At 53.3% G+C, this 22,593-nt stretch overlaps 3 protein-coding genes across 13 annotated transcripts in view; 2 read left to right on the plus strand and 1 right to left on the minus strand.

Annotated features, from left to right (window-relative positions):
* Nucleotides 1-7,246, plus strand: part of TAOK3 (TAO kinase 3) — a 93,936-nt gene extending 86,690 nt beyond the window's left edge. For all 5 annotated transcript variants that reach the window (XM_080394704.1, XM_080394701.1, XM_080394703.1 and 2 more), the window contains 5 exons: nucleotides 676-879; nucleotides 3,606-3,845; nucleotides 4,821-5,033; nucleotides 5,483-5,665; nucleotides 5,794-7,246. In XM_080394704.1, coding sequence (XP_080250830.1) covers nucleotides 676-879; nucleotides 3,606-3,845; nucleotides 4,821-5,033; nucleotides 5,483-5,665; nucleotides 5,794-5,955 — 1,002 coding nt within the window. In that variant the 3' untranslated portion in view covers nucleotides 5,956-7,246. The remainder of the gene's footprint in view (nucleotides 1-675; nucleotides 880-3,605; nucleotides 3,846-4,820; nucleotides 5,034-5,482; nucleotides 5,666-5,793) is intronic.
* A 1,322-nt stretch (nucleotides 7,247-8,568) lies between these two features.
* PEBP1 (phosphatidylethanolamine binding protein 1) lies at nucleotides 8,569-11,291 on the minus strand. Its single transcript, XM_080395025.1, has 4 exons — nucleotides 11,111-11,291; nucleotides 10,689-10,798; nucleotides 9,988-10,088; nucleotides 8,569-9,500 (listed from the first exon to the last, which is right to left on the minus strand). The coding sequence occupies exons 1-4, from the start codon at nucleotides 11,243-11,245 to the stop codon at nucleotides 9,283-9,285; spliced, it is 564 nt and encodes a 187-aa protein (XP_080251151.1). The 5' UTR covers nucleotides 11,246-11,291; the 3' UTR covers nucleotides 8,569-9,282.
* A 1,057-nt stretch (nucleotides 11,292-12,348) lies between these two features.
* On the plus strand, nucleotides 12,349-22,386 carry VSIG10 (V-set and immunoglobulin domain containing 10). Of its 7 annotated transcripts, XM_080394940.1 has the most exons (8): nucleotides 12,351-12,633; nucleotides 14,043-14,327; nucleotides 18,029-18,310; nucleotides 19,173-19,466; nucleotides 20,014-20,124; nucleotides 20,586-20,598; nucleotides 21,490-21,650; nucleotides 21,813-22,386. In XM_080394940.1, the coding sequence occupies exons 1-8, from the start codon at nucleotides 12,366-12,368 to the stop codon at nucleotides 21,872-21,874; spliced, it is 1,476 nt and encodes a 491-aa protein (XP_080251066.1). In that variant the 5' UTR covers nucleotides 12,351-12,365; the 3' UTR covers nucleotides 21,875-22,386. The 7 variants fall into 7 exon arrangements, 6 of the variants coding, with proteins under 6 accessions (XP_080251070.1, XP_080251066.1, XP_080251071.1 ...); XM_080394944.1 differs by lacking the exon at nucleotides 18,029-18,310 and having other exon boundaries at nucleotides 12,349-12,633; XR_013929375.1 differs by lacking the exon at nucleotides 21,813-22,386 and having other exon boundaries at nucleotides 20,586-20,666; nucleotides 21,490-21,508.
* Nucleotides 22,387-22,593: the final 207 nt, after the last annotated feature.

The raw sequence follows: 22,593 nt of genomic DNA on the forward strand, positions 1-22,593 counted from the left end.
GTGCTTTTTGGGGGGTGTTTTTGCTTAAGCTGTAAGTTATCAGAGCAGCCATTTAGATGTCAGTTGACAAAAAGCCCTGTTGATCGCTGCTTATATGAATTAGAAGAAGTAGTAACTTAGGTTGTCTATCCCAAACCGCATTACTAAAGTACAGCATCCCCACCGCATTGCAAAAATAGCTTGTTGTTAAGAATGTAGAGGTGAGAAAATGAACAGCGATGAGCCCTGCTGGGCATCTGATTGGAGAGAGAATTGAGCATGAGTCCTGTTGAAATAAAACCTAAGCCTGAGCTGGACTCCCATGAACCCGGGTACAGAGCTGGGAAGGGAGCTGAGGAGTTTGACCCAGTCTCTTTCCTGGACAGCTGGAGCCTCCCCTGCAGTGGTGTGTTACTGACTTTTCATTGCTGCACTGCTTAGCCCCTGAGATGTTTGTGTTCAATGGCCACTTTTTCCTCCTCCTCTTGGTGGGTCATAATAGCACTCTGGAAGACGGTAGGGCTGGGCATGGCCAGGTGATAAGTCTGGTTCTGCTGGTACCTGGTGGTGTAGTCAGGATTTTGGTGTCCTTTAATGAACTGAGTGACAGAGGAGTAGCCAGTAGCTGAAGGTCCTCCAAATCCTGTGTCACTGTGGTCCTAAGGGAAGTCTTGTTTTGACCCTGTATGCACACAGGAAATGAATGAGGACCACAGCACGCCGAAGAAAGAGAAGCAAGAAAGAATATCCAAACACAAAGAGAACCTGCAGCACACACAGGCTGAAGAGGAGGCCCATCTTCTCAGCCAGCAGAGACTCTACTATGACAAAAACTGCCGTTTCTTCAAGAGAAAAACGATGATCAAGAGGCACGAGATGGAGCAGCAGAACATTCGGGAAGTATGGCACTCTTCGCTTCCTTTCGCAAGCATTTCTTTAATTGTTTTAGCTTCGTGTCCGTAAAACAGTTTGCTGACTGGTGCTAGATCTTCATGTTCCCAGGTGCTAAACAGGACTGAGAAAAACATAGGAAACACGGTTTGGAAAATAGTTTTCCACAAGGATGTTGCTGCTTTTATTAACTGAGGAGGGGTGGCATCATTGACTTGCAGAGAGAAACATTATGTGGGCCACTCACTCTGGGTCAGGTGCTTCACCTGAGCTCCTGGGCATGAGATTTTTGGGGGATCTTGCTGGACTTCTTTCACAGCACAGGGCAGTTTGTCCATGATGAGTTCCATGGGCAAGTAGGATGGCTGAAAGGGCATCGCATGAGGGGTTCTACTTGTTGGCTAAAGAAAACTTACACAGTTGAAATATGTGTATTAAACCAGTGATAACCCTAAAAGAACAAGATTAAGACTGCAGAATGAAATGCTACAAATGTAAAAAATACCAAAAATTCAGTCCTCTCATGTGTCTGCATTCTGGTTGTCTTCAAATAATCAGATATTGCTTTTCCACTGGGCTCCACTCAAATTTGTGCACAGAATGGGCAATAGTTTGTTAAGGAGAAGCTATTCAGCATCTTGTTTTTCCTCATTAGTTTATTAACCTTTGCCTTGCAGGCTGCCTGTAGTCAAATACCACTTTGGAGAAAGAGTTATTACTTGTAGATTTTCCTGTGGGCATCACTATAGTATCTGAATTCTTTATTAATGTTGTTTTTGGATAAAGACTATCAGATGAAATGGTATTTTTGTGTAAAGGCTGAGAGCGAGCCGTCAAAAATTTCTAATAATCATGTACTTGGTCTGCTACCATCAAATTTTCTGGCATACTTAACATTGCCCTGTATCCTTACCTGTTCAGAGCTTTGCTGCCCTTGACTTCAGACTTCAGTGCCTGGGACTGCTCAGCTGGTTTGCAAATCACATCCAGACATGTCAACTCAGACACCCTGAAAATGAATGACTGAAAAATCAGATTTGGGCACCATTATCACAGCATATAAGCTCTGTGGCAGGGATGAGAACAGAATTCAGTTGCCTATCATGGTATTTTAACCAGGAAACACTCCTTTGAGCTGCTGCATTTAAGAGACCTAATTTTCAGAATGATCTAAGTGTTTATTTCCTGAAAATAGTATCCCTACTAACTAGTTCAAATTCACTGGATCAGACACTTGAGGTAAATAACAAGTTCAAAATGGGTTTTTTTCTTGGTATTTGAAGTAACCACAGAAGTTCTTTTTGTACAAGTGAGAAAGCAATGGGGAGAAGTGGAGCACCTCTGTTTGTTCATACTGTGTGAACTGAAATCGGGCATGGAATGGGCACGAGAGAGCCTGGCTGTCCTGGCCTAAGATGGCAGGCACAAGTACCACCGCTCAGAGCTGACATGCTGGCTGTTCAGTGCACTACCCACCTTTGCACAAGGGGGAGGTGGTTTCAGTACACCAGTAGATTTAAGGTTTTGATCTTGGTTGTCCAGGTGCAAGTTTTGGTTAAATGTAAACATCTGCAACATCCTTAGGGCCAAGAATGCAAAGACAAGACCTGGCCCTGTTCTGTTCCCCATCCTAGCTTAAAGCTGTCACAGCTGTAACAGCCCAAGGGGTTGAAGTGCCTGTTTGCAGGTGCTGATGTTGAGAATTACAACGTGCAACAGCAACTTGGAATAATTAGATTTATTATTTTTTTTCTTCTACTGCAGAAACTCATTAGGCTGAGCCCTCCCTGTGCTGGGCGGTGTGTGTATTGCAAGGCAGCCCCCGCTGTGCCTGTCTTAGTCTAGCATGAAGCACAGCCGTGAGTTTGTAAACCTGAGAGCTGAAACTGAGATGTACTAGCAGACCATCTGTGAAGGTCACCAAATATCAGCCAGGGGTACAGCTGTAATTACTGCTCGACTGAGCTGGATTCAGCTCCATGCTCCACAGGTTGTTGCCGATACCTTGAGACAGAAGTATTAGCAGCGATCAGGGATAGAATCTGGTATCTTCCTCTTCCTTGGCCTGTAGCTCAGTGAAGGTTTTCTTAGACTGAAGGGCACCATGTGCAGAAACTCCTATGTGCACATTGCAAAATTGTGTGAGGCTCGGGCTGTATCCTTGTTTTGGAAAACACGCTGCACCTAGGGCCAAAAAACACCTCTACACACCAGTAGATGAAATTCTTTTTCTTACCCGATGTGGTGTGTTGGAGCTGTTCACCTCTGCTTTGGCCAATCTGCTATAAGTGATACGAGAGAAGCCTCATCTCCCAGTGACTAGCAGGGGTGCAGCGTAATTAAAATAGACAAATAAGAGCCCCCAGTTCTGTCGGTTACCCCAGCCCAGACGCTGCCAGCTCTCCGCACCCCGGCATGTACTTACTGAAAAACAACTGTGATCCTCAGCCGTCAGACAGGGCTTGCGTGTGGTCCCAGTGCCGCCTGCTGGAGACTCCCTGGGTGATCCAGGAGCTACCAGAGGAGCAGGTTACAGGGGGATGGATCCTAGGTGCCTGCTCAATTAGCGTTCCCATCCTGCTGCTGGGGTTTTGTTTCCTTGTGGCACATGGAAGCCCTCGATGTTGTCGAGATGAGCGACAAAGACACCCGACCTCACAAACTGAATTACTGCATCTCAGGGCAGAGAATCACTCCTCAGCTTTTGTCTTGTGCTCTGCTGTCCTCTTGTGCAGGAGTTAAACAAGAAGCGGACCCAGAAGGAAATGGAGCATGCCATGCTGATCCGGCACGACGAGTCGACGCGCGAGCTGGAGTACAGGCAGCTGCACACGCTGCAGAAGCTGCGAATGGACCTGATCCGGCTGCAGCACCAGACTGAGCTTGAGAACCAGCTGGAATATAACAAGCGGCGAGAGCGGGAGCTGCACAGGAAGCATTTCATGGAGCTCCGGCAGCAACCAAAGAACCTGAAGGTGCTGGAAGCTTTCCTCCTCCTTCCAACCTCTGCCCTGCTGGGCAGGCTGCTCTGTGTGCTTGCTGCCTCCTCCGTGCAGCATCCACGCTGCAGAGCCACTGTTCTCCACCAGCACTGTGTGCTCTCCCTTGCACCCCTTTCCTTTGCGCAGGGCTGCTCTGGTAGAAGAAAGTTGCGGGCTGTTCCAGCAAAGAGCTCAGGGAGGATTTTTTAAGTGCTGTGCTCGTTGAGGCTGCTGGGTAAAAACAGGCTAGTCCTTAGCAAAGTGTTACAGAACTTGCTTCTGATGAGCTGTGCTTGCTTCAGGCCCTTGCTGGTATCAGCCTATAAACCTCAGCATGGAAGGGGGTTGGGTGATGCTTCCTCACTTTCAAAGTCAAGAGAGAGGGAACGTGGGTGTGCTGAGCATTACGCTCTGTCCTAAGCCGGCTGCGGGTTGATTAGAAACCTCCGAGCTAATTGCTGTGGGAGATTTCTGTTCCTCCTCTGAACATCCAAAAAGGTACATTGCTTTTATTCACTTTCACACACTTGCTAGTTCTCAGATCCGCAGTCTCTGTGTAGCACGCGGTTGAGGCGGGGAAGGCAGCTTGGTGAGGCTTCGCTGAGGTAACAACCTGGGAGGCCCTGAAAAAGCAAACGCTTCTGGGGAGGCAAGCGGCAGGGTGATGGGCTGGGCGACCTGTAGGAAGCAGCAGGGAAAGGTGGACGTGCCCTGGGCTGGGGAGGGCTTAGTGGATCCAGTTCCTGGCCCAGGCCCATGGTCACTGCTGAAGCAGGACCTGAGCTGATGCTGCTTGTTAGATCGCTGTGTGCGCAAAGCATGGCCCACTCACCTGGGTGCAGGGGCAGGAGGCAGCGCAGAGTACAGGGGAGCTGTGGTTGTCTCCCACCAACCCACCTATTTGGATGTACTTTAACCTCTCCATTCCCAAAGCTCTTCGTGCTCTTCACATCGTTCCTTCCTTGGCAGGCTATGGAAATGCAGATCAAAAAGCAGTTCCAGGACACATGCAAAGTACAAACTAAGCAGTACAAAGCACTGAAGAATCACCAGCTGGAAGTAACTCCAAAGAGTGAGCACAAGACAATTTTGAAGAGTCTGAAGGATGAGCAGACGAGGAAGCTCGCCATCCTGGCAGAGCAGTATGAGCAGAGCATCAACGAGATGATGGCCTCACAAGCGGTAGGTGCGGCGTCCGGCGGCACCTGTCCCTGTTCAGGGTGGCTCTGACAGAGGTGTGCGCAGGCGGGGGACAGCCAGGCCATCAGTCTTCGTAGCACGCTGCGTTCTTCTTGTCCTAGCCACTGGATGGTTAGCGATGCGGTTGTGTTTGTAACAACTGTTTTAAATAATGCATCAGGCAGCACCTTTCCTCTTGTAACAGGTATCCCCCAGAACGTGCGTCCTTCCCCTGCTGCCCCTCGCATGCTAGGGTTTTAGAACTGGATCTTCTGGGCAACTCCTGCCTCTGTGTGAGTGGGGAGGCAGCTGTTTGTGGAGCCCTTCCTGCTTTCTCATTCTGCCACCACCAGCAGAGGCTCCCCGGCTTGGAGGGGGAGGAGCAGTGTGTCGCTCGTGTCGGAGCAGATTACCGGTGGAGGTTTGACTGTTGTTTTACTCTGATCTTACAGCTACGGCTGGATGAGGCCCAAGAAGCGGAATGCCAAGCCCTGAGACTGCAACTCCAGCAGGAGATGGAGCTGCTCAACGCATACCAGAGCAAAATAAAGATGCAGACAGAAGCACAGCATGAAAGAGAACTCCAGAAGCTGGAGCAACGGGTGTCGCTGCGCAGGGCACATCTGGAACAAAAGGTACGTTTTGGGTGGGCTGCTGGGGGCACCTGGCTACGTGTGTTGATCTCACCTCGGACACGGGGTTGGTGCAGCCTGTTGGGGGCTGTTGTGCTCTGCTAAGGGGCTGCTGACTGTGCTTCTTTCAGATCGAAGAGGAGCTAGCCGCCCTCCAGAAGGAACGCAGCGAGAGGATAAAGTTTTTGTTGGAAAGGCAGGAGCGAGAGATTGAAACGTTTGACATGGAGAGCTTGCGAATGGGCTTTGGGAATTTGGTCACATTAGAATATCCCAAGGAGGACTATAGATGAGATTAAATTTCTTTGCCATTTAAAAACAAAAAGCAAACAAAACAATGATAAAACTTGCAAAACCAACATTCCCCATGTTAACGGGCGTGCTCTCTCTCTTTCTGTCTCTCTTACTGACATCGTGTCGGACTAGTGCCTGTATATTCTTACTCCATCAGGGGTCCCCTTTCCCCCTGTGTCAAGTCCCGGTGCAGGACAGCTCCTGGCAGTCTTTTCCATAGTATGTCACAGTATTGATGTCTCTGTGCAATGATTAAAAATGTTTCAGTGAAAACTTTGGAGACAATTTTAATGGAAAAAAAAAAAAAGTGGATGTATGTTGCTTTTGAGCAATCACTCATTTTACCACCAATCAATGAAAGTACAAGCAAAAAAAATAAATATCAAAAGATATATACAAACCCAGGGGGAGAGAGACTAAATCCGCAGCCTTACCTTAACTAGCTGCTGCATAATTTTATTTTATTTTTATTTTTTTGGTATTTATTCATCAGGAATAATTAAATAATAAAAATTTTATTAAAGATTGAAAAATTTGATACATTTTACAGAAAAAAAAACTTAATCGTGATGTACATATCAGTGGTGACATATTATTACTTTTTTGGGGGTGGGGAGGGGCGGGGCGAAGATCTGGTGATTTTTAGAAGAACCATGCCAGGCGAGGCGGGGATGAGACCTCAGTCCTCGGCATATTCTTGATTGTATCATAATCATTTTCTGCTGTCGCAGAGAATGTGAATACACTTAAATGAGCCCACAGGATCCCAGTAGCACAAATTGGGCTTTGTCAAATCATGTATTTTGTGTATAGAAGGAATTTAAGGAGAGCTTTTACTTATTTTCATATTGTATTTTAACTGTTTCTCTGATCAAAAATTTTTTTACTTCTTTCCCCCTTCCTCCTGCTCCCAGCCACCCTGCCTACTCTCCAGTTCAGTACTTGGAGGTCAACACTGTCTGTTAGATCATCCCCAGCCCTTTTCTTTTCTTTTTTTTTTTTCTTTTTTTTTTTTTTTTTGTTCCTCCCCCAAGTCCACCCCCAACCCCATGATCTTGGTCACAAATATTGCATTATTCACACTTTCAAACTGTGTATTTTCTTACAATAAAAAGATAAAAAAAAAAGGCTTTACTTCTTTTGCATGCACTTTAAAAAAAAAAAAAAAGGCAAAAAAAACCCAACAAAAAAACCAACAAAACAACAAAAACATTTTTCAGGTTCCAAGGAAGAGCATGAATAACTGTCAGAGCTTTTAATTATATTTGTAAATAAAAGTGTTCATCACAACGCCTCGCTGTCTCATTGTGGGAAGAGCGGCTCCCCAGCACAGTCTGAAGGTGGGAGCAGGGAGGTGACATACTCGCTCCTGCCAGCGCATCTCTTGCGGATGACACCAAAGGGTGAGATCGGGAACCTCGGGGGCTTTGGTTCAAACCTGCGGTTCTTGACAGTGCAGGTTTTTAGGCTAATGGAATGGTGGGTTGTGTTTTTTTTTTTTTGTGTCCCACTTCCAGCCTGAGAAGTCGCAGGAGGGCTCAGCCTGTGCTGAGCACCGCGAAGGACAACTGTTCAAACCTGTCACCACCCACCCTCTTTGGTAACTGGGGATTTTTCCTGAAAAACCATCAATCCCTGTTTTAATGTTTAAATATTTTAATGGCTGGGTTGAAAAACTGCTTGGGGCAGAAACAACCACCTTTCTTAGTTACAGCCTCACTCGGGCTTTTCCAGGGCCTTGCTGCAGCCTGCAGAGTATTTCAGTACCCGTTTCTCAGACCACCTGGGTGCAGACCTTTGAGAAAGGGGGAAGGCTTCTAGTTCTGTGAAGTAGAGTTATATCAGCTTTATCTCTTTTAAAGATGTCAGACTGGACCAAAGGTTCACTTTCTGCTTTAAGCACTTAGGAGACACCACCAGACCTTGCCGCAAGCTGCCGGAGGATCAGGAAAGCAACTGGGACCCTGCAGCTTGGCTGGGAAGCGGCTTCAGGTCAGTAAAGCTGGTGGTGGTTCTCATGGGAGCGGAATCCTGCAGCGGGGGTTCAGCTGCATCGTGTGGCGCTGGGGAGAGCCCCCTGACAGGCAGGGACCGGCCCCTCTGCCACCTGCCCAGCGTGGGCTGAAAGCACCAGGCTCCCTCAGCCCGGGGGGCTGGCAGAGCAGGTGGAAGGGCTTGTTAACAGCCGGCCAGTGCCCACAGGCTGCCCCATCAGCACCAAGAAACATCAAGGTTGGCAACAGGAACCTTTCAGGGGATAAATTACCCTGCTGCTGCTGCTGGGTGAGATGGTGGCTTCAGAAACAGCCCATGTTCTCTGAATTTCTATTTCATGGCACTGCCCTTTGCCATGAACCTTTGCTGTACAACCTTGGTTCGGCAAAGCCGCGCCTCAAGGGCAGTGGATTAAGTTTGTACAAGGTTGTTAGAAAGACGTGACTGCTTTGAGCTGCATTCCTCCAGCATCAGCACTTGTTTCAGGCAGCACAGGAGTGCGGAACTCCTGTCAGAGGCTCCAGCCTCTTTCCAGCAGGCAGGGGGGGAAAGGACCCTGACAGCGAGCTGCTCCTGTAAGCACTCCCCTTGCCCCCCAAGAAGACAACCACACCATCCACCTTGGTAAGTTTTTTAATTGCACTGTGAGCAACCAGCACGTTAACATCGAGTCACAACAGGACTTGAACAAAACAAAGTGGTCTCTCAGCTTTGAGTGGCAACAGAGAACAGAAAGTAGTGCTACCAACCAGCTGCCCTGCCTCTTTCTACCAGCTACACCTTCACTGCCTTAGTGGTTCGCTTCAGTGAAGTGGAGGCGCTGGCCAAATACTTAAAGGTCAAAATAAAAAAATAGGAGAAAAAAAAAAAGGGGGGGGGGGAGGTGTTTCCCTTAGACTGCCATCTCCTCACCTGGGAAGGGGAGAGTAGTACACAGCCAGCACCAACCCAGAAGTGGTTCTGTACCCACAGCACTGCCACATAATACCATTTCAGTACAGCAGAAACACTCTGAAGTGACACTAATTCACAAAGGCTTTGGCTTCCCTTAAGCAGGTGGGCCTGGAGAAGGTGGCCCTTCCAGGCACCTTGTCAGAAGCTCATCTAGCTAGCGGTCACCTGTACCTACGGGAGTCAGCTGAAGCACAGCAAGGTCTGGATCATGCCACATGGAAGCGCGTTCAGGCCAGGGACAGCAACAGTGTTACAGTTCCAGGGGTCAGTGCGGGAGCAGTTGGGTTCAACTCACTAATCAAACAGAACTACAGCGATGTGCTCTAATCAGCCTGGTCTCCAGGGGTGCTGCACAGTGCTTCTTCGTGTTCCTTGCTCTACTTCCCCGACAGCTGCTCATAGAGCTTTGGCACATAGTTATCCCACTCTGCCTGGTAGCAAGTACCAGCCACTGGCACCCCCAGCCCATACTTGCTGCGGAAAGAAGCCACCTTGAAATTCCCTCGTTTGTCACCAGAGCGATTAGAGAGGATGGGCTCATTGCAGGTCAGCTGCTTTGGCTGCTCGTACACCAGCCACACGTAGCGGTGCAGCCCTGTGGGGAGGAGACAGCAATATGAGCGCCAGTCACCTGCAATTCCCGGGTTTAAGGTTTGCTCTGAAGCAACTCCAGGGGCGCAGGGAAACACATGCCTGCATTCTTCAGGATCAGAAGTATGATGGAGCTAAGGGAGCTGAGAGAAGATGCACTAGATAGGCTTGAATAGCTCATGTCCTGTCCAGGCTACTGCTTCCCCCCCACCAGACAGCACTGCCTACCAACTTCAGGCAGCACAGACCTGCCTACCAGACAGCAAGGGGACAGTGGTGACATGTTCTTGTGCTGGCCGTGGCTGCGTGCAAGTGCAAGCAGTCCTGTGTAGGGCCTTCGTGCAGCGCAGCACACCCTTTGCCCAGCCATGCAGCACATGCCAAGTAGGCAGCCAGTTTGCTGCAGGCCTGCCTGCCCGGCCCTGTGCACCGCATTTGATCCACACAGCGCTGTGCTCAGACTGCGGGAACAGCTGCAGCTAGGTACCAACCTGTTCCTTTGGGAGGTCCGGAGCCAACGTAATCCGACAGCACAGTCCCGCTCCCCACGTCATTGCCTTTCATGTTGGTCACCAGGAAGTGGTGCCATTCCCTGAAAAGAGAAGGCAGAACCCGATCAGACTGCATCGCAGCCCCAGCTAAGGCCCTTCGTTACTCCCAGCTGCTGCTTTTCAGGGTAACTGAAGCTAAGAGCCACCACTGCTTTGACAGACCCAAAGAGTCCTTGAGCAGGTACCGCCCTATTCAAAGTGCAGAGCTTGTCAAGACCAGCTCTGTCATCCCACCTTGTGGATCCAGGAAACTGAGAGCCTGATCCCTAAGCCTGAGTATTCCACACACTTCTGAGCCTGACTTGAGAAAAAGTGAGCTGGTGCCATGTTTCAGACTCCACTGCTAGCACAGACTAACCTAATTGGAAATCAGACACCTGCCAAATTAGAGTAAGCAGCAGATGCTGTGCTTCTCCAAGCTACAACACACCTTCAAACACCCCTGGCAACAGCAGCTGCTTCCTCCTGTGCTGTCCCTGTCTCAAGGAGAGATGCAAGGTCACTGTTTCTATCCCAAGCTACAGCTACACTGCTGCACCTTAGACAGAGCATGTTCCTGACCTCCTTCTAAGCCTCTGCTCGGACCGAGAGGGATGCTCCATTTTCCCCAGGCAAGACAGGGAGTTGCCCACCCTTATTACCTGAACTTTGGATCCTTCCTACTGGGTGCATCTGGGTCTGTGAGAACCAGGGTGTAAAGCTTCTGGGGATCACAGCCATCCCACTCAATGCTGGTGGGGCGGTGCTGGACCTGGAGGGATAACAGCGTCAGCAGCAGCCAACCCCGTGCCTGCACCACCCGCTGCACCGCACAGGGAGGCCACCTGCGGCCAGCGCTGGCAGTCACACCCGGCTCCAGAGCCGTTCGTGCCAGCTCGCACCCAGCCTGTGAGAGCCCACGGAGCACCGGGGAGGCCAGCAGGGCGCGGCACCGCTCCGCGCCCCGCACCCCGCCGGGCTCACCCCGGGGCTGCCCCAGCCAAGGCGCCAGAGGCCCGGCCGCCTCCCGCCATTTTGCCGCGCCGCCCTGCGACACACCCCCGAGCGGGGGGGCCCCGCTCACCTGCGTGGGCGTGAGCACCTTGCCCAGTTCATCCACCTCCACGGCGCCATACTTGACCCGCAGCGGGTGCGCCGGCTTCTGCTCTACCTCGGTGAGGCTCAGCGGCCCGCTCCACAGCCCCAGGTCCACCGGCATGGCTGCGGCTCTGCGCCCCGCTCCGCGCACTAGCCCGCACCGCGCTCCCATTGGCGGAGGTGCTGCCCGAGCGCCGGCCCGCCCCCGCGCCTCCTCGCTCCTATTGGCGGAGACGCCGCCACGCTCCACTCCCATTGGCGGCGGCGCGCCGCAAGCCTTTCCCCGCTCCCGCTGTTAGGGCGCCCCCTGCAGCGCCGCCTCGGTCTCTGCGCAGAGCGGTTACCTGGAGCGGCGCTGCTGCCGTGGCCGGACGCGCGTTGATGTGCCGCGGGGGGCTCCATCGCCTCAGCCCGGTGTGTGACGGCCGTGCTGTGCCTTCCCCCAGCGGTAACGTGGCCTCAGGAACCAGAGGATACCTGCGTGCTTTACAGCCCTTGCTGCGGGGTTATGCAGAGAACTCTGCGTTACTACATATGACAAACCAGCCTGGAAGCTGCTGCCCGCAGTAGTGGACAATGCAGGACCATTGGGTCCACTTGGCAGCAGTCAGCAGAAGAAATCCTGTCGTTGGGACAATTTAACACATCTGCTGCTGAAATTTAACAGCACACTGGCTGTGCCTTGTTACATTCACCAAGGGGAATCCTGGGAAAACCTTTAAAGAAACTGAAAACGTTCATAGCTTTCCCTTCCCTTGCTGCCTGCTGCCTTGGGACCCCTCCAGCTGTGGAGCAGCTCATCCCTCACCCCAGCTACCTGCTCCCTCCTCTCGGTCCCTCCGAGCTGCTGCCTGCTTTTTTTTCTGTCTCCCATACCCCAAATCACATAGTTTGTGGCACGGTTTATAGTCATTTACCACTGCTCCCCGCTCCCACTGCTTCTGGGGTGTCTCTAAGCGGTTGAATTACGGGCGAGTTCCCTGGGCGGGGGGCTTCGCTTGCTGCCTTCACTTAGCTTTACCCTCCGGGCACAGCACCCTCCCTGCGCCACAGGCTCCCGCTCCTCCGGCCGCCCCCGAGCTCCGTGCCCGGCCCCAGCACAGGGAGAGCGGCCCGGGGCTGCCCAAGATGGCGGGGGGGCGCCCCAAGATGGCGGGCGGGGTCGGGGGGGCGCCCCAAGGTGGCGGGCGGGGTCGGGGGGGCGCCCCAAGGTGGCGGGCGGGGTCGGGGGGGCACCCAAGATGGCGGGCGCCCAAGATGGCGGGCTGGGGCGGTGGGGACTGATGCACGACCCCCTTCACGGGCCCCGGAGAGCGGGCGGGGGAGCGAGCGGGCCCGTCCGCCCTGCCCTGCCCGCTGGCCGGGGCGGAGGCCAGGCAGCACCGCCTCCCCGGGGCGGGCGGCTCCGGCGGCGGCACACGGCCATGCGGCTGCCCGGCGGGACGCTGCCGGCCCCCTTCTTCCTCGCCCTTTGCGTCTGGAGGCTGGTGCCGCGCCGGGAGGCCGCAGGTAGCGGGGCTGAGGGGAGGGGGCAGCCAGCGCCGGGGCGGCCCTCAACGCCCCTCGTACCTCCGCCCGCCGCGCTCCTGAGGGGAGCCCCCCAGCCCGCCCTCGTGCTGGTTCCTTTTCTTTAAAAGTACATTTTTTGTGTCGAAAGTAGTCACATTCCCTTGGGAAGCGAGGCGGGCAGGCGCCGAGGGGCTGCTGGGTGAGGGGGCTGCTGCGGACCCTGGCGTTGGCTGTGGGGTGCGGGTGCCATTTGGGGGGGGAAGGGGAAGCAGGACAGGCCAGAGGGGGACACCGGCCCTCGTGTCATCATCCTCGGTGGCCGCTGTGACATGGGGGCGGCTCTGGACTCCCGGTTCGGTGCTGGGCCCCCGGTCGGGTGCTGTGCCCCCAGTTCAGTGCTGGGCCCCAGTTGGGCGCTGGCCCCCAGTTGGGTGCTGGGCCCCCAGTTGGGTGCTGGGCCCCAGTTCGGTGCTGTGCCCCCAGTTCGGTGCTGGGCCCCCGGTGCGGTGCGGGATGGGGCTGCGTGGGCCAGTGCTCCAGCAAGCGAGTGACTTTGTGTTTGACTCTGTAAATTATTAAGCGGATTGATAAGAAGCTGCCTTCTGTGTAACTATGCAAATTATGAAGTTGATGCTTGCAAAGTGCTCGTGCCTCATCTATAAGGCGCGCCTAAGGCCATCCGAAGAAGACACCAAGAAGATAAAGTGGAAACAAACTGGTCCTCGTCAGCTGTCGTGTGTCGTGTGCGCTGCTGCCCCGAACAACTGCACGCAAGCGGGACAAAAGTTCGTAAAGAGGAAGACGTCCAGCCTTCATCAAAAAGAGCCCCACAGAAGACCACCAAGATGTAGCACACAAGTGCCAAGAAGGCGTTCCTTTATTTTGAATAAAACACTGCTCACTCTCGGATAGTTAATGAATACATAAAAACGTGTCATGGATATGTGTAAGATGAGTGTATGAAGCAGGAGTCGGGAAAGAGACAAAAAAGGAGCGTGTTTGGAGGAAATACCCCCATACACCCAGCCCTGAATAAAATCCCTGCTTGATAGTCATACGACTGCTGAGTTCTTTGCGAGATTTCTGGGCTTCACTGTGACCCACTGTGGTTCGGGCTCCTACACTGCTCTGGCTCCTCAGTCACTCGTTTGTTGCCCTCCTTTCTCAGCAGAAATAGCCCGTCCTTGCTTTCCTGTTGAGCCTTTTAAGACGTGTACCTCTTCTTGACTGTGTGTCTGCACTGAATGTTTTCAGTTGCCAAATACCTCTTGGGAGATCCTTGGACAGCAGCCCCCCTAACAAGCCCCAGAGGGCTGGTCTGTATCAGATGTGCAGGGCATTGCTGGCAGAAGAGGGCTTTGGCTTTACCCGTTCCCTACATCCCTGACACTGTCCCTTCTGTTTTGCAGGAACAGAAGAAGTGGTCTTCGGAAAGGTTGGAGGAAGCGTCCTCCTTTTATGCCGAAATGTCTCCAAAGAAGCAACCGAGGTGGTCTGGTTTCAAGGGGATCCGCACTCTTTCCCCCCGCTCTTCTCCTCGAGGGTCGCCTTCCCACCAGACATCCGTTTCTCCCTGGTTGACAACAGCGCTCTCAGCATCACAGAGCTGCGCCTGCAGGATGAAGGCAACTACACTTGTAGGGAGGTGCTGAACAAGACGGACCACGAGCACAGAGTCCAGCTCCTAGTAGGCAGTAAGTCTGTCTCACATCTGTGAATTTCCTCCCCGCAGTCTCACAGGTCCCCAGATTCATCTGGCACTGGTGGAAAAATTATGTGGAAAAGGGCAGGGTGGCTGTAACGTGCAAAATCTGTGAGCGGGCTGGTACTACTCAATTACGCATTCACTCACAAGCTCCCAGAGACGTGTCTAAATGGTCTGTCAAGGCTCAGTTGTGTGCAGTGCAGAGGACAAAATGCCAGCTGTTAAGTCCTTGCTGTGTCTCTTCAGTTCTTCTTCATTGGTGATGATAAACCAGTTTTTTTGACAAATCTTTTGTATCCTGTAGCTGTTCCAGGGTGGCCCTTTGCCTTAGAATCCGGCTGACTTGAGCCTTCATAAATCTTAGGATTTATGGAGGCTGCTGCTCACCGTCTTTTTTTCCCTCAGTTGAAATACGTGTTTGAAATATATGAGCTGGGCCGTTCCTTGTTGCCATCCTTTCGGTGTGAGAGCGGAGGGTCCTCAGCTGGTCAGTTGTCTGTGCTGAGTCTTACTTACAGTGCAGCCTTCTGATCTTGATGGAAAGACCGCATTCCTCAAATTTACTGCTGGGAGCCCTGTCCTGGGAGATTCTGTTAAGCAGCACAGGCCATTTTTTCAGCCTTGTTACCTGTTGTGTCTTTTGGTGCCCTTTCGCATTTCCATCTCTATTTCATTAATTCATTCTCTTAGAAATCTTCACAGCACGGGTGGAAGATTAGGCTGGAGAGCCACTCAAGTCAACTACTTTGCACACCACTGGTGCAGGTCCTTTCTGCTTCTGCCAGGGAACCATTATCTTGCCTGGATGCCTTGTCTCCTGTGGGAACAGCCCTCTCCGCATTAGCAGGGAGCACAGCTCCTGTGGCCGGTACCACTCTTGGTGCCTTCACCAACTCAAATCACATGTGACGAAGGCTCTGGCCCCTCACACCTGGGCTGTGACCTCCTGTCCTTTACACCAGCCAAGCCCATGTTATAGGGTTGAGGAGGTACTGCTGCCAGTTTGCCTCTTTCACTCACACTGTGCTCTGTTGGTTCCTTGTTTTCTTGCTGGATCTTTCCGTCAGCACCTGCCATGCGTAAGACCTGTTTTCTGTTTGCATTCAGGGTGTTCCTTCCTTCTTGGTGTTTGGTGGAAGATGTGTGTTGTAAAAGTTACACCTGTTCTGTAAAGATTCAATCTCTGAAAGTTCGCATGAATAAAAATTCCCTGCCTGGGGCAGGGAACCTGCAGATAGGGTTTGGAGGGTCACAGAGGGCTGGAGCGAAGGAATTGAACCTGAAACTGCTGCAGAGAATATATGTGTAGGTATGGGGCTTGGGAGGGGGGAGCCCTAAATCTGGAGCACTGGTGCAAAACACTCAGGAGCAAAAGGTATCCATGGCATGCCAAGTGTTGGTGTCACAGTCTGAACTTCATTAGTTAGCATGGAATTAATGTGTCAGTTAATTTCCCAAGGGTACAAAGGTGAGATGGGACACTGATGTGCCCTTAAATAGGTCAGAGGAGTATTTCTGGTGGTGCTTTAGATCAGCAGAAGCAGCATCAGGAAAGGCCAGAAGTTGAAGCTTCTCAAACTCAGAGCAGAAGCACGGGCCCTGCAGTGCTGGTACCGGAACAATTCAGCCTGGGCTGGAGTGAACATCTTGGATACAGACTTGGCACCGCTATAAAAGAGCCACCCAGGTTCTGTAGGCTTCATGTGGAAGTTACCAGTTGACAATCTTCAACCCATCTCATGGTTTATACTAAGAAGATCTCTTTTTGCTAAAAACTGCATTTTAAAAACCCACAAGCTGTAGAGTAAGCATCCTAGCAACATAAAGGTGTGGCCCTGCCTCGAGGTGCTGTTCTGTGTTTGGTTTGGTGGGAAGCTCGTGATGTGAAGGAAACACCGATTGCAGAGCTCCAAGGGATTCCTTGGTATGTTTGTGTGCAGTTTGATGTAAGTGGCTCTTCCATGGGCATGAGGTCCTTTTTGCTGGTGTTCTGTGAGGGGGTTTTCACTGGCGGGGGTGTGTGTGTGGAGATTTTTAGGGTTTTGGTTTGTTAACGTTTAAGGAACAGATCTCTGTTAGCATTTAGACAGAAGCGTAGAGTTATACTGGGAGAGCCTGGGAGTTCAGGATGTAAAGCTGATGGCTTCAGGAGGCAGGTTCCTGGAACCACAGAAGAGAAGGTGCAGCTCTGTGGCTGGATGTCCTGGAAGGGCTGTGTCCACCTCTTGACACAGGGTAGTTTCTGGTGACTCAGGCTGACAGGTTGCTGTAATGAACCACAGCCAGGATTTGGGATCAGTTATGAGACCTCCCCAGAGCTGGGACGGAGGAAGCAGTGTAGGGAACTTTCCTGCCAGACCTGGATGGTTTCAAAGATCATAGGAGATGTGTGTATGTAGTTCCTGGAAAGCCAAGCCCTAAGGAGGTATGTTCTTGTAGCTCACATGGGGTTTTGCCACAATAGTTTCTTTTTTTAACTCATGTCATTATTTTGCTCCGCAAAATAAACATCAGGCATCCCTCTGACACCGCTTGTGGGGGGCTTGCTTTGGCAGTGTCTGATCTCTCTGTGGGGTCTTGTTCAGCACTGGATTAAGCAAGTCAGCCACAGTGGCACAGTGTGTTAATTCAGCCTGGATCAGAGTCCAGGATCCCTATGGCTGCTAAACAAACCCGTGCGTATGCGCACGTGTGTGTGTGAAAACACAGCTGATGGCAGAGAGGCAGGAACTCATACTGCCCGGAACGTGAGCCCTGCTCTGCCCGAAGGGGTTGATTGCCCTTGGGTTTCTGTTAGCTTCTGACCGGCTCCTGGCACCCTGTAGTTGTTTCTGTGTTGAGATAACACAGCCATGGTGGTTATGGAGTGGCCCTGGCACGAGGCCAGCGGTGACTTACCCTGCCTCTGTTCTTTGCTGGAGTTTGTCCCCGTCCTGCAGCGTGGTGCGGACACAGTGTGTGGTGCCTGGCCGAGTAAAATTGTCTGGCCCCACGTGGCAGTGACAGTGGTGGTGGGAAGGAGCGGAGCACACCAAGGTTTGGCTTCAGTGGCACGTGTCTGTGGGCCTGACCCTGCGAGCTGGAGTCACCAGGACTCCCTGTGGGCAGAGCATCTTGTATGCAAGGAATAGCTTCCTCCTCAGTGTGCTGGGCTCGCTGGGGAAGTGCTCCAGCTTTGAGCTGGTGGCTCTAAGAAGCTAGTTACTTGTCCCTGGGCAAGAGCTCTGATGCTTTCCGTGTTCCCTTGGGAAATCCAAGTGCTTGGATCAGTGACGGGGAGAGGCAGAGCCTTGTTCTCAAGCAGTGTGAATCGGTGTCACCCCTTGTAGCTGTGGCATCAGGACCAAGGGCAGCGTGGAGATTTTGTTCTCCCACTGCATTTTTAGCTGCTTTTCCCATCTCCGCTGGATAAACCTGTGGCAATAACGTTTTGCCTCCCTGTGCGTTGGTCCCTCAAGGCTCGGCTGTGGTGGCTGTGGCAGCCCCCTGCTTGGTCGCTGTGGCTGTCACTCAGTTGTGCTCCCCTGGGGCTGTGGGATACAGGTAAGGGAGCAAGATAAGCAGGGAAACCGGGAAGATTTTCAAGAGGAATGGTGGCAAACATGAGCACTTGTGGGGGGGTTCCAACCCTGAGACACAGCGAGCTGTAGCCTGGAAGTGTTTCTGACCATGTGCTGTTCTGGCTGATAGATCCGCCGCAGTCAACCCCAAAATGCTGGGCTGAGACCTCCTCGTCAGGGCTGATGCTGCAGCTGTTTTGCAGCTGGCCTGGGGGGTATCCCCACCCCACCCTGCACTGGAGAGAAGAGGGGCAAAATCTGGAGAACTCAAGCTGGGTCATCAGCTCCACAAGCTCCTCGGACACCCATGTGGAAACGCTGAACAGCTCCCACCTCTCCCACCGCAAAGTATTCAAGTGTGTTGGGAGCCATATCGTCAATCAGGAGGAGCCTGCATGCACTGTGGAGATAAGTGAGTTGGCTTGCCTGCCTTATTAACTACTAATGAGCCTGCTAATGGTGGGGCAGACAGGTACCCTGGTCAATCTCTGCCCTCCAGAGCACTAAAGCAGTGGTCAGGCAAGCCACGGGTGCTTGCCACAGGGGGAGATGCTAACAGGGCAGCCTGGCAGGGTTTCACTGGCGTAGAGGTGCCTGCACCTCTGCAGGCCACAAGGCACAGAAGTCCGGCAGCTGAGATCCACTGCAGCATAGTTGCAGGTGAGTTGTGTCTGGGGTTCATCTTCAGGGGCCGACAAATCTCCTCACACCTGGCTTTTCACCTGCATGAGCCCTCATGCCTGTGTTAAAGTGAGAGGTGGTTTTAGTGCCTTGCTCAGCTTGAGATTAAGTTTGGAAGGGCTGGGTTTATAGGAGAAGGGTCGTGCGTGCCCCCAGACCCCCTTCAGGCATCTGAGGGATCTGACAGAAGTGGCTTTTGAAAACCTGAGCTGCGTTTATCCTCCAAGGGTTGTCAGGGCTACACAAGAGCTCCGCTGATCCCAAGGAAGGTTACTGGGCTGCCTTTGCCCTCTCCCATCTTCCCGCTGACTACCCTCCAGCCGTTCTTCCCTGGGGATATAAAGACAGGTGTCAAAAAAAGGGACTGAGCAATGTGAAGGTTGCTCAGATCACTCCTTGGAAGGCTGCTAAGTCTTGTGAGTGAGCTGAATGCCAAATCCACAGCGCTCAAGTCCCAGACTCCTGTCTGACTTCCTTCTGTTAATGATTATTAATCAGTCAGGTGGCTGATTGCTTGTTATGTTGAACTCCTCCATTCCCTCCTTGACTCTTTCTTTATTCTTTCTTTCTTTTTTTCCACTTGGGCTGTTCAGAAATCCCTTCACTGGAATCGGAGCCCCCGAAGACCTGCTTTGTGGGTGACAATGTGACCTTGACATGCCGTGTGACCGAGAGCACCCCAGCAGCGAGGCTCACCTGGCTGCGGGGCATCACCCAGCCAGAGGTGGAGATCCAGCCTGGAGGGAGGTACCTCATCACCCAGGAGGGCAACGTGTCCCGGCTCACCATCCGGAACTGCTCCCAGGGCACCGACGGGGGCTGTTACATCTGCAAGGCACAGAACCCCGTGGGGCTGAGGGAGCTATTCGTCTGCCTGACGGTGAAGCGTGAGTGGGGCTGCCTGGGGTTGCTGTGGCAGGGATTGAGGAGTGGGGACACACCTCACTGGGGCTATTGGCGAGCCCGCAAGGACTCCGTTTGCCACTAAGAACCCTCTTTGCCTGTTGATGCTTTCCATACTCTTACAGCAAGCACAGATGCAGGACTGGGTCCCTTTGGCCCAGGGTGAAAAGGCCTGATTCTCCTCACCTCAGCGCAGTGGGCCTGAGAGAGGTGCATCCTTGGTCCTTCCTGGGGGTTGTGAGCACAGAGGAGCACCTCTGCAGGCCACGCTGCTCAAGGTGCCATGGGCAGGGGTTGATACGCTTCCACTAAACGCACGTAGCCACAAAAACAGGGGCCTTGCTCTGGTACTTTCTGTATCGATGAAGCATGAGTGCCTGAAACCCTCACCCCTTGTGCTGGTGAGACTGTTGCAGCGATGGGAAATGGCAGCTGAGACAGCACCAGGACCTGCTCTATTACTTGCTCTGCGAATTCCTCATCCGTCCATGTCCTGGTGACAAGCTGGCCTCCTGTGTCTCCTCTCCACAGAACCAGAGAACATCGTTGGGGTCATGGGTGCAGTGGTGGTCCTGTCCCTGCTGGCTATTCTCACCGTCACCGGGGTCGTCCTGTACTACAATCCCCTCCTGTGCCTGAGAGGTAGGAGCTCTCCTCTGCGCAAGCCAGGGAGGGGGTTACTCCTTCCTGGGGTGGCCTGGGTTTATCCCTAACCTGCTTGTCCATTCTGGTGTGCTGGAGTCAGCCGCAGGTGGTCACCGCAGCCCTTGGGCCTCATCCTGCTCCTGATGAAAAACCTGTCAGCCCTGGAGGCAGATGGGTTGGGAACACAAGGCTCTTCCCCAGCTGCGTGCTACAGGCACCTTCCCCTCGCCTCCTCCAGGGAGCTGTGCTGTGATGGGCTTCTCTCTCCGTGTGACCTCCCTGATGCTCTTGTCGCATATGTGGGCAGGTCACCTTCGCCTCTGTGCTTCTGCCTGTGGCTGCCAGAGACCGTCCCGCTGCAGGCAGGATTGACAGGGTAAAACCAGCAGCACTGCCCGAGGGACTGCAGCAGGACTGGTTTCTAACGCTGTCTTTCCCTTCCCTTCTCTCCCATTCAGGTGCTGCATTCAGGTGAGCTGATTTTCCGCAGCCCAGTCCCGCTTGGCCTCACTAGTGTGTCTCCTGGCAGGGATGATCTGGTAGGGTCAGGAATCCGCCTCTGAGGCAGGAGCCGTCCCCAGAGCAAAGCTGTTCTTCCCTGGGGGCTGTGCCTCCCACGGGAAGGGAACGGTGCCGCTGGGTGAGACTTGGCGTGGCTGCGGGAGCTGGAGGTGGAGGGGAAAGAGGGGAGCACTTGGGCAGAGCAGGGGTGGCATCCCTTTGGGGTTGTGCAGGGTCGGTGCTGGCAAGGCTCCCGGTAGCGTGGGGGTTGCCACTTCTTGGTGTGGGTGAGCCCAAAGACTTCGAGCAAATAGAAACAGCGATCTGCAGCTGCTCTGCGCGGGCGGTTTCGCCGTGTCCTTCCCCTCTCAGGTGGGATGTCTGGTAGCTGCACACGAACAAGTGCCGCCTTGGGGTTCAGGTGCACCAGATTTCTTCTCTGCTTGCTGCTCACACCACTCCTGGCCCTGCTCCTTTCCCTTGCCCCTGTTCCCACGGCTGCGGGGCTGCGGCATGGGAAGGTTTTTCTGAGTGCCTTTGCTCCCCATCTGTGCGGGAGGGGGCAACAACTCCGCTCAGGAGGGGCTCACGCACTTCGGTGCGTGAATATTTGTGGTTTGAGGACTTCAGAAGACAAACGGGAAGCGGTGCTTAATGCCGTTGGTGGTGTTGCTGCCAGCAGGGTCTGAAACCAGCTGTTCTTTGAACATAGCTGGTGTGGGATTGGAAGAGTCCATCAAAGCTGGTCATTTTGGTGTAGAAGGTTGTCAAAGCCAGGGGAGGCACCAGCTGGAGGGAGGGGTGAGGACAGGCTGCCCTCAGCCTCTCAGTGCCTACCTCCCCTTGCTCTGCTCTTCACAGGAATCAAGACTCAGGTGATGTGCTAGTGCTGGTGGACTCGGAAGACGATGATGAGGGGAGGGGGGAAGAGGAGACCATGAGCAGCTCCACCAAGCATGAGGCGCTGGCACTGGTCAATGGGAACAGCGCCCAGACCGCTTACCTCAGCCGCCTGACGGAAGGTGAGCCCTGGTACCCGCCTGCTGGCAGAGTTCTGGGGTGGGAGCCGCCTGCTCTCCTGCCAAGCTGCAGGTCTTCCAGGAGCGGCTGCTGGGGCAGGAAGAATTCCTGTTGTCTGGCTTGTCGGCTTTTGCTGAGGTGCCGCTGCTCTGTGCCCCGCGTAGGTGACGATGGCGAGCAGCACAGCAAGGTGCCTCCGCAGGAAGCGAGGGGAGAGGAGATGTGAGGCTCGTGGTTCCATCCCTTCTTGCAGAAGCACACAGCACCCGGCTGGGCGCCAGCATCGAGCCCGTCCTCACTGCAGCGGGGCCGGGCGCAGGCCCATAGTGTCCTGCGGCGGGCTGGTTCGGTCAGAGATCCCCTCTTCTTTCTCCACTCTCCCCCAGCTTTCACCCTGCCCTTCCCCAGCCACGTTTCTCCATTTCTTCTCTCCTCTTTTCATGTTCCTCTTTGTCTCAGGTGTCCTTTTTAAACAGGGTTATGCCCAGCGCAGGCAGAGCTTGGGAGGTGGGTCCCAGTAGCCTGCCTTGATGCCTGTGACAGACTGGAATACCAGTATGGGGTTCTGGCTCAGTCACCATGAGCGCTGCTGGGGTTGCGGGGAGCGTGATGGAGAAGATTGCCGCGGGGCCGGGGAGGTCCTGGAATAATGGAAGAGACAACTGGAGCACATGCAGGACATGGGTGATGCTAACTAGGCAGGCTTAATTGTTTTTGTTATAAATATTTTTTCTCCTAGTCCTTCTGAAATACCGCTCCGTGTCTGAGTTGGGAGTTAATCTGTACCTTGTGGTGTGGTGAGGCTGGAGGCGAGTGTGGGGCTCGGCCAGAGGAGGACAGGGATCGGCTGTGGGCGGTGGGGGGTGGGATGAGAGAGTGCATAGAGGGTGATGGAGAAGTGAGCGCACACAGGGGATCTGAGTGTGTGTGGAGGGTCCCGGGGGA

This window comes from Falco punctatus (genome assembly GCF_963210335.1).
Source record: "Falco punctatus genome assembly, chromosome: 1".
Lineage (NCBI taxonomy): Eukaryota > Metazoa > Chordata > Aves > Falconiformes > Falconidae > Falco > Falco punctatus.

Excerpts from the sequence above, each read along its gene's own strand:
- VSIG10 (XM_080394945.1), top strand. The coding sequence starts at position 12,366 with ATGGCGGGCGCCCAAGATGGCGGGCTGGGGCGGTGGGGACTGATGCAC. Across the intron at positions 18,311-19,172 it reads TGCATGCACTGTGGAGATAA|AAATCCCTTCACTGGAATCG; the intron begins GTGAGTTGGCTT and ends TGGGCTGTTCAG. Across the intron at positions 20,125-21,458 it reads TCCCCTCCTGTGCCTGAGAG|TGCCTACCTCCCCTTGCTCT; the intron begins GTAGGAGCTCTC and ends TCAGCCTCTCAG.
- PEBP1 (XM_080395025.1), bottom strand. The coding sequence starts at position 11,245 with ATGCCGGTGGACCTGGGGCTGTGGAGCGGGCCGCTGAGCCTCACCGAG. Across the intron at positions 10,799-11,110 it reads AGGTGCTCACGCCCACGCAG|GTCCAGCACCGCCCCACCAG; the intron begins GTGAGCGGGGCC and ends TTATCCCTCCAG. Across the intron at positions 10,089-10,688 it reads AGGAAGGATCCAAAGTTCAG|GGAATGGCACCACTTCCTGG; the intron begins GTAATAAGGGTG and ends TTCTCTTTTCAG.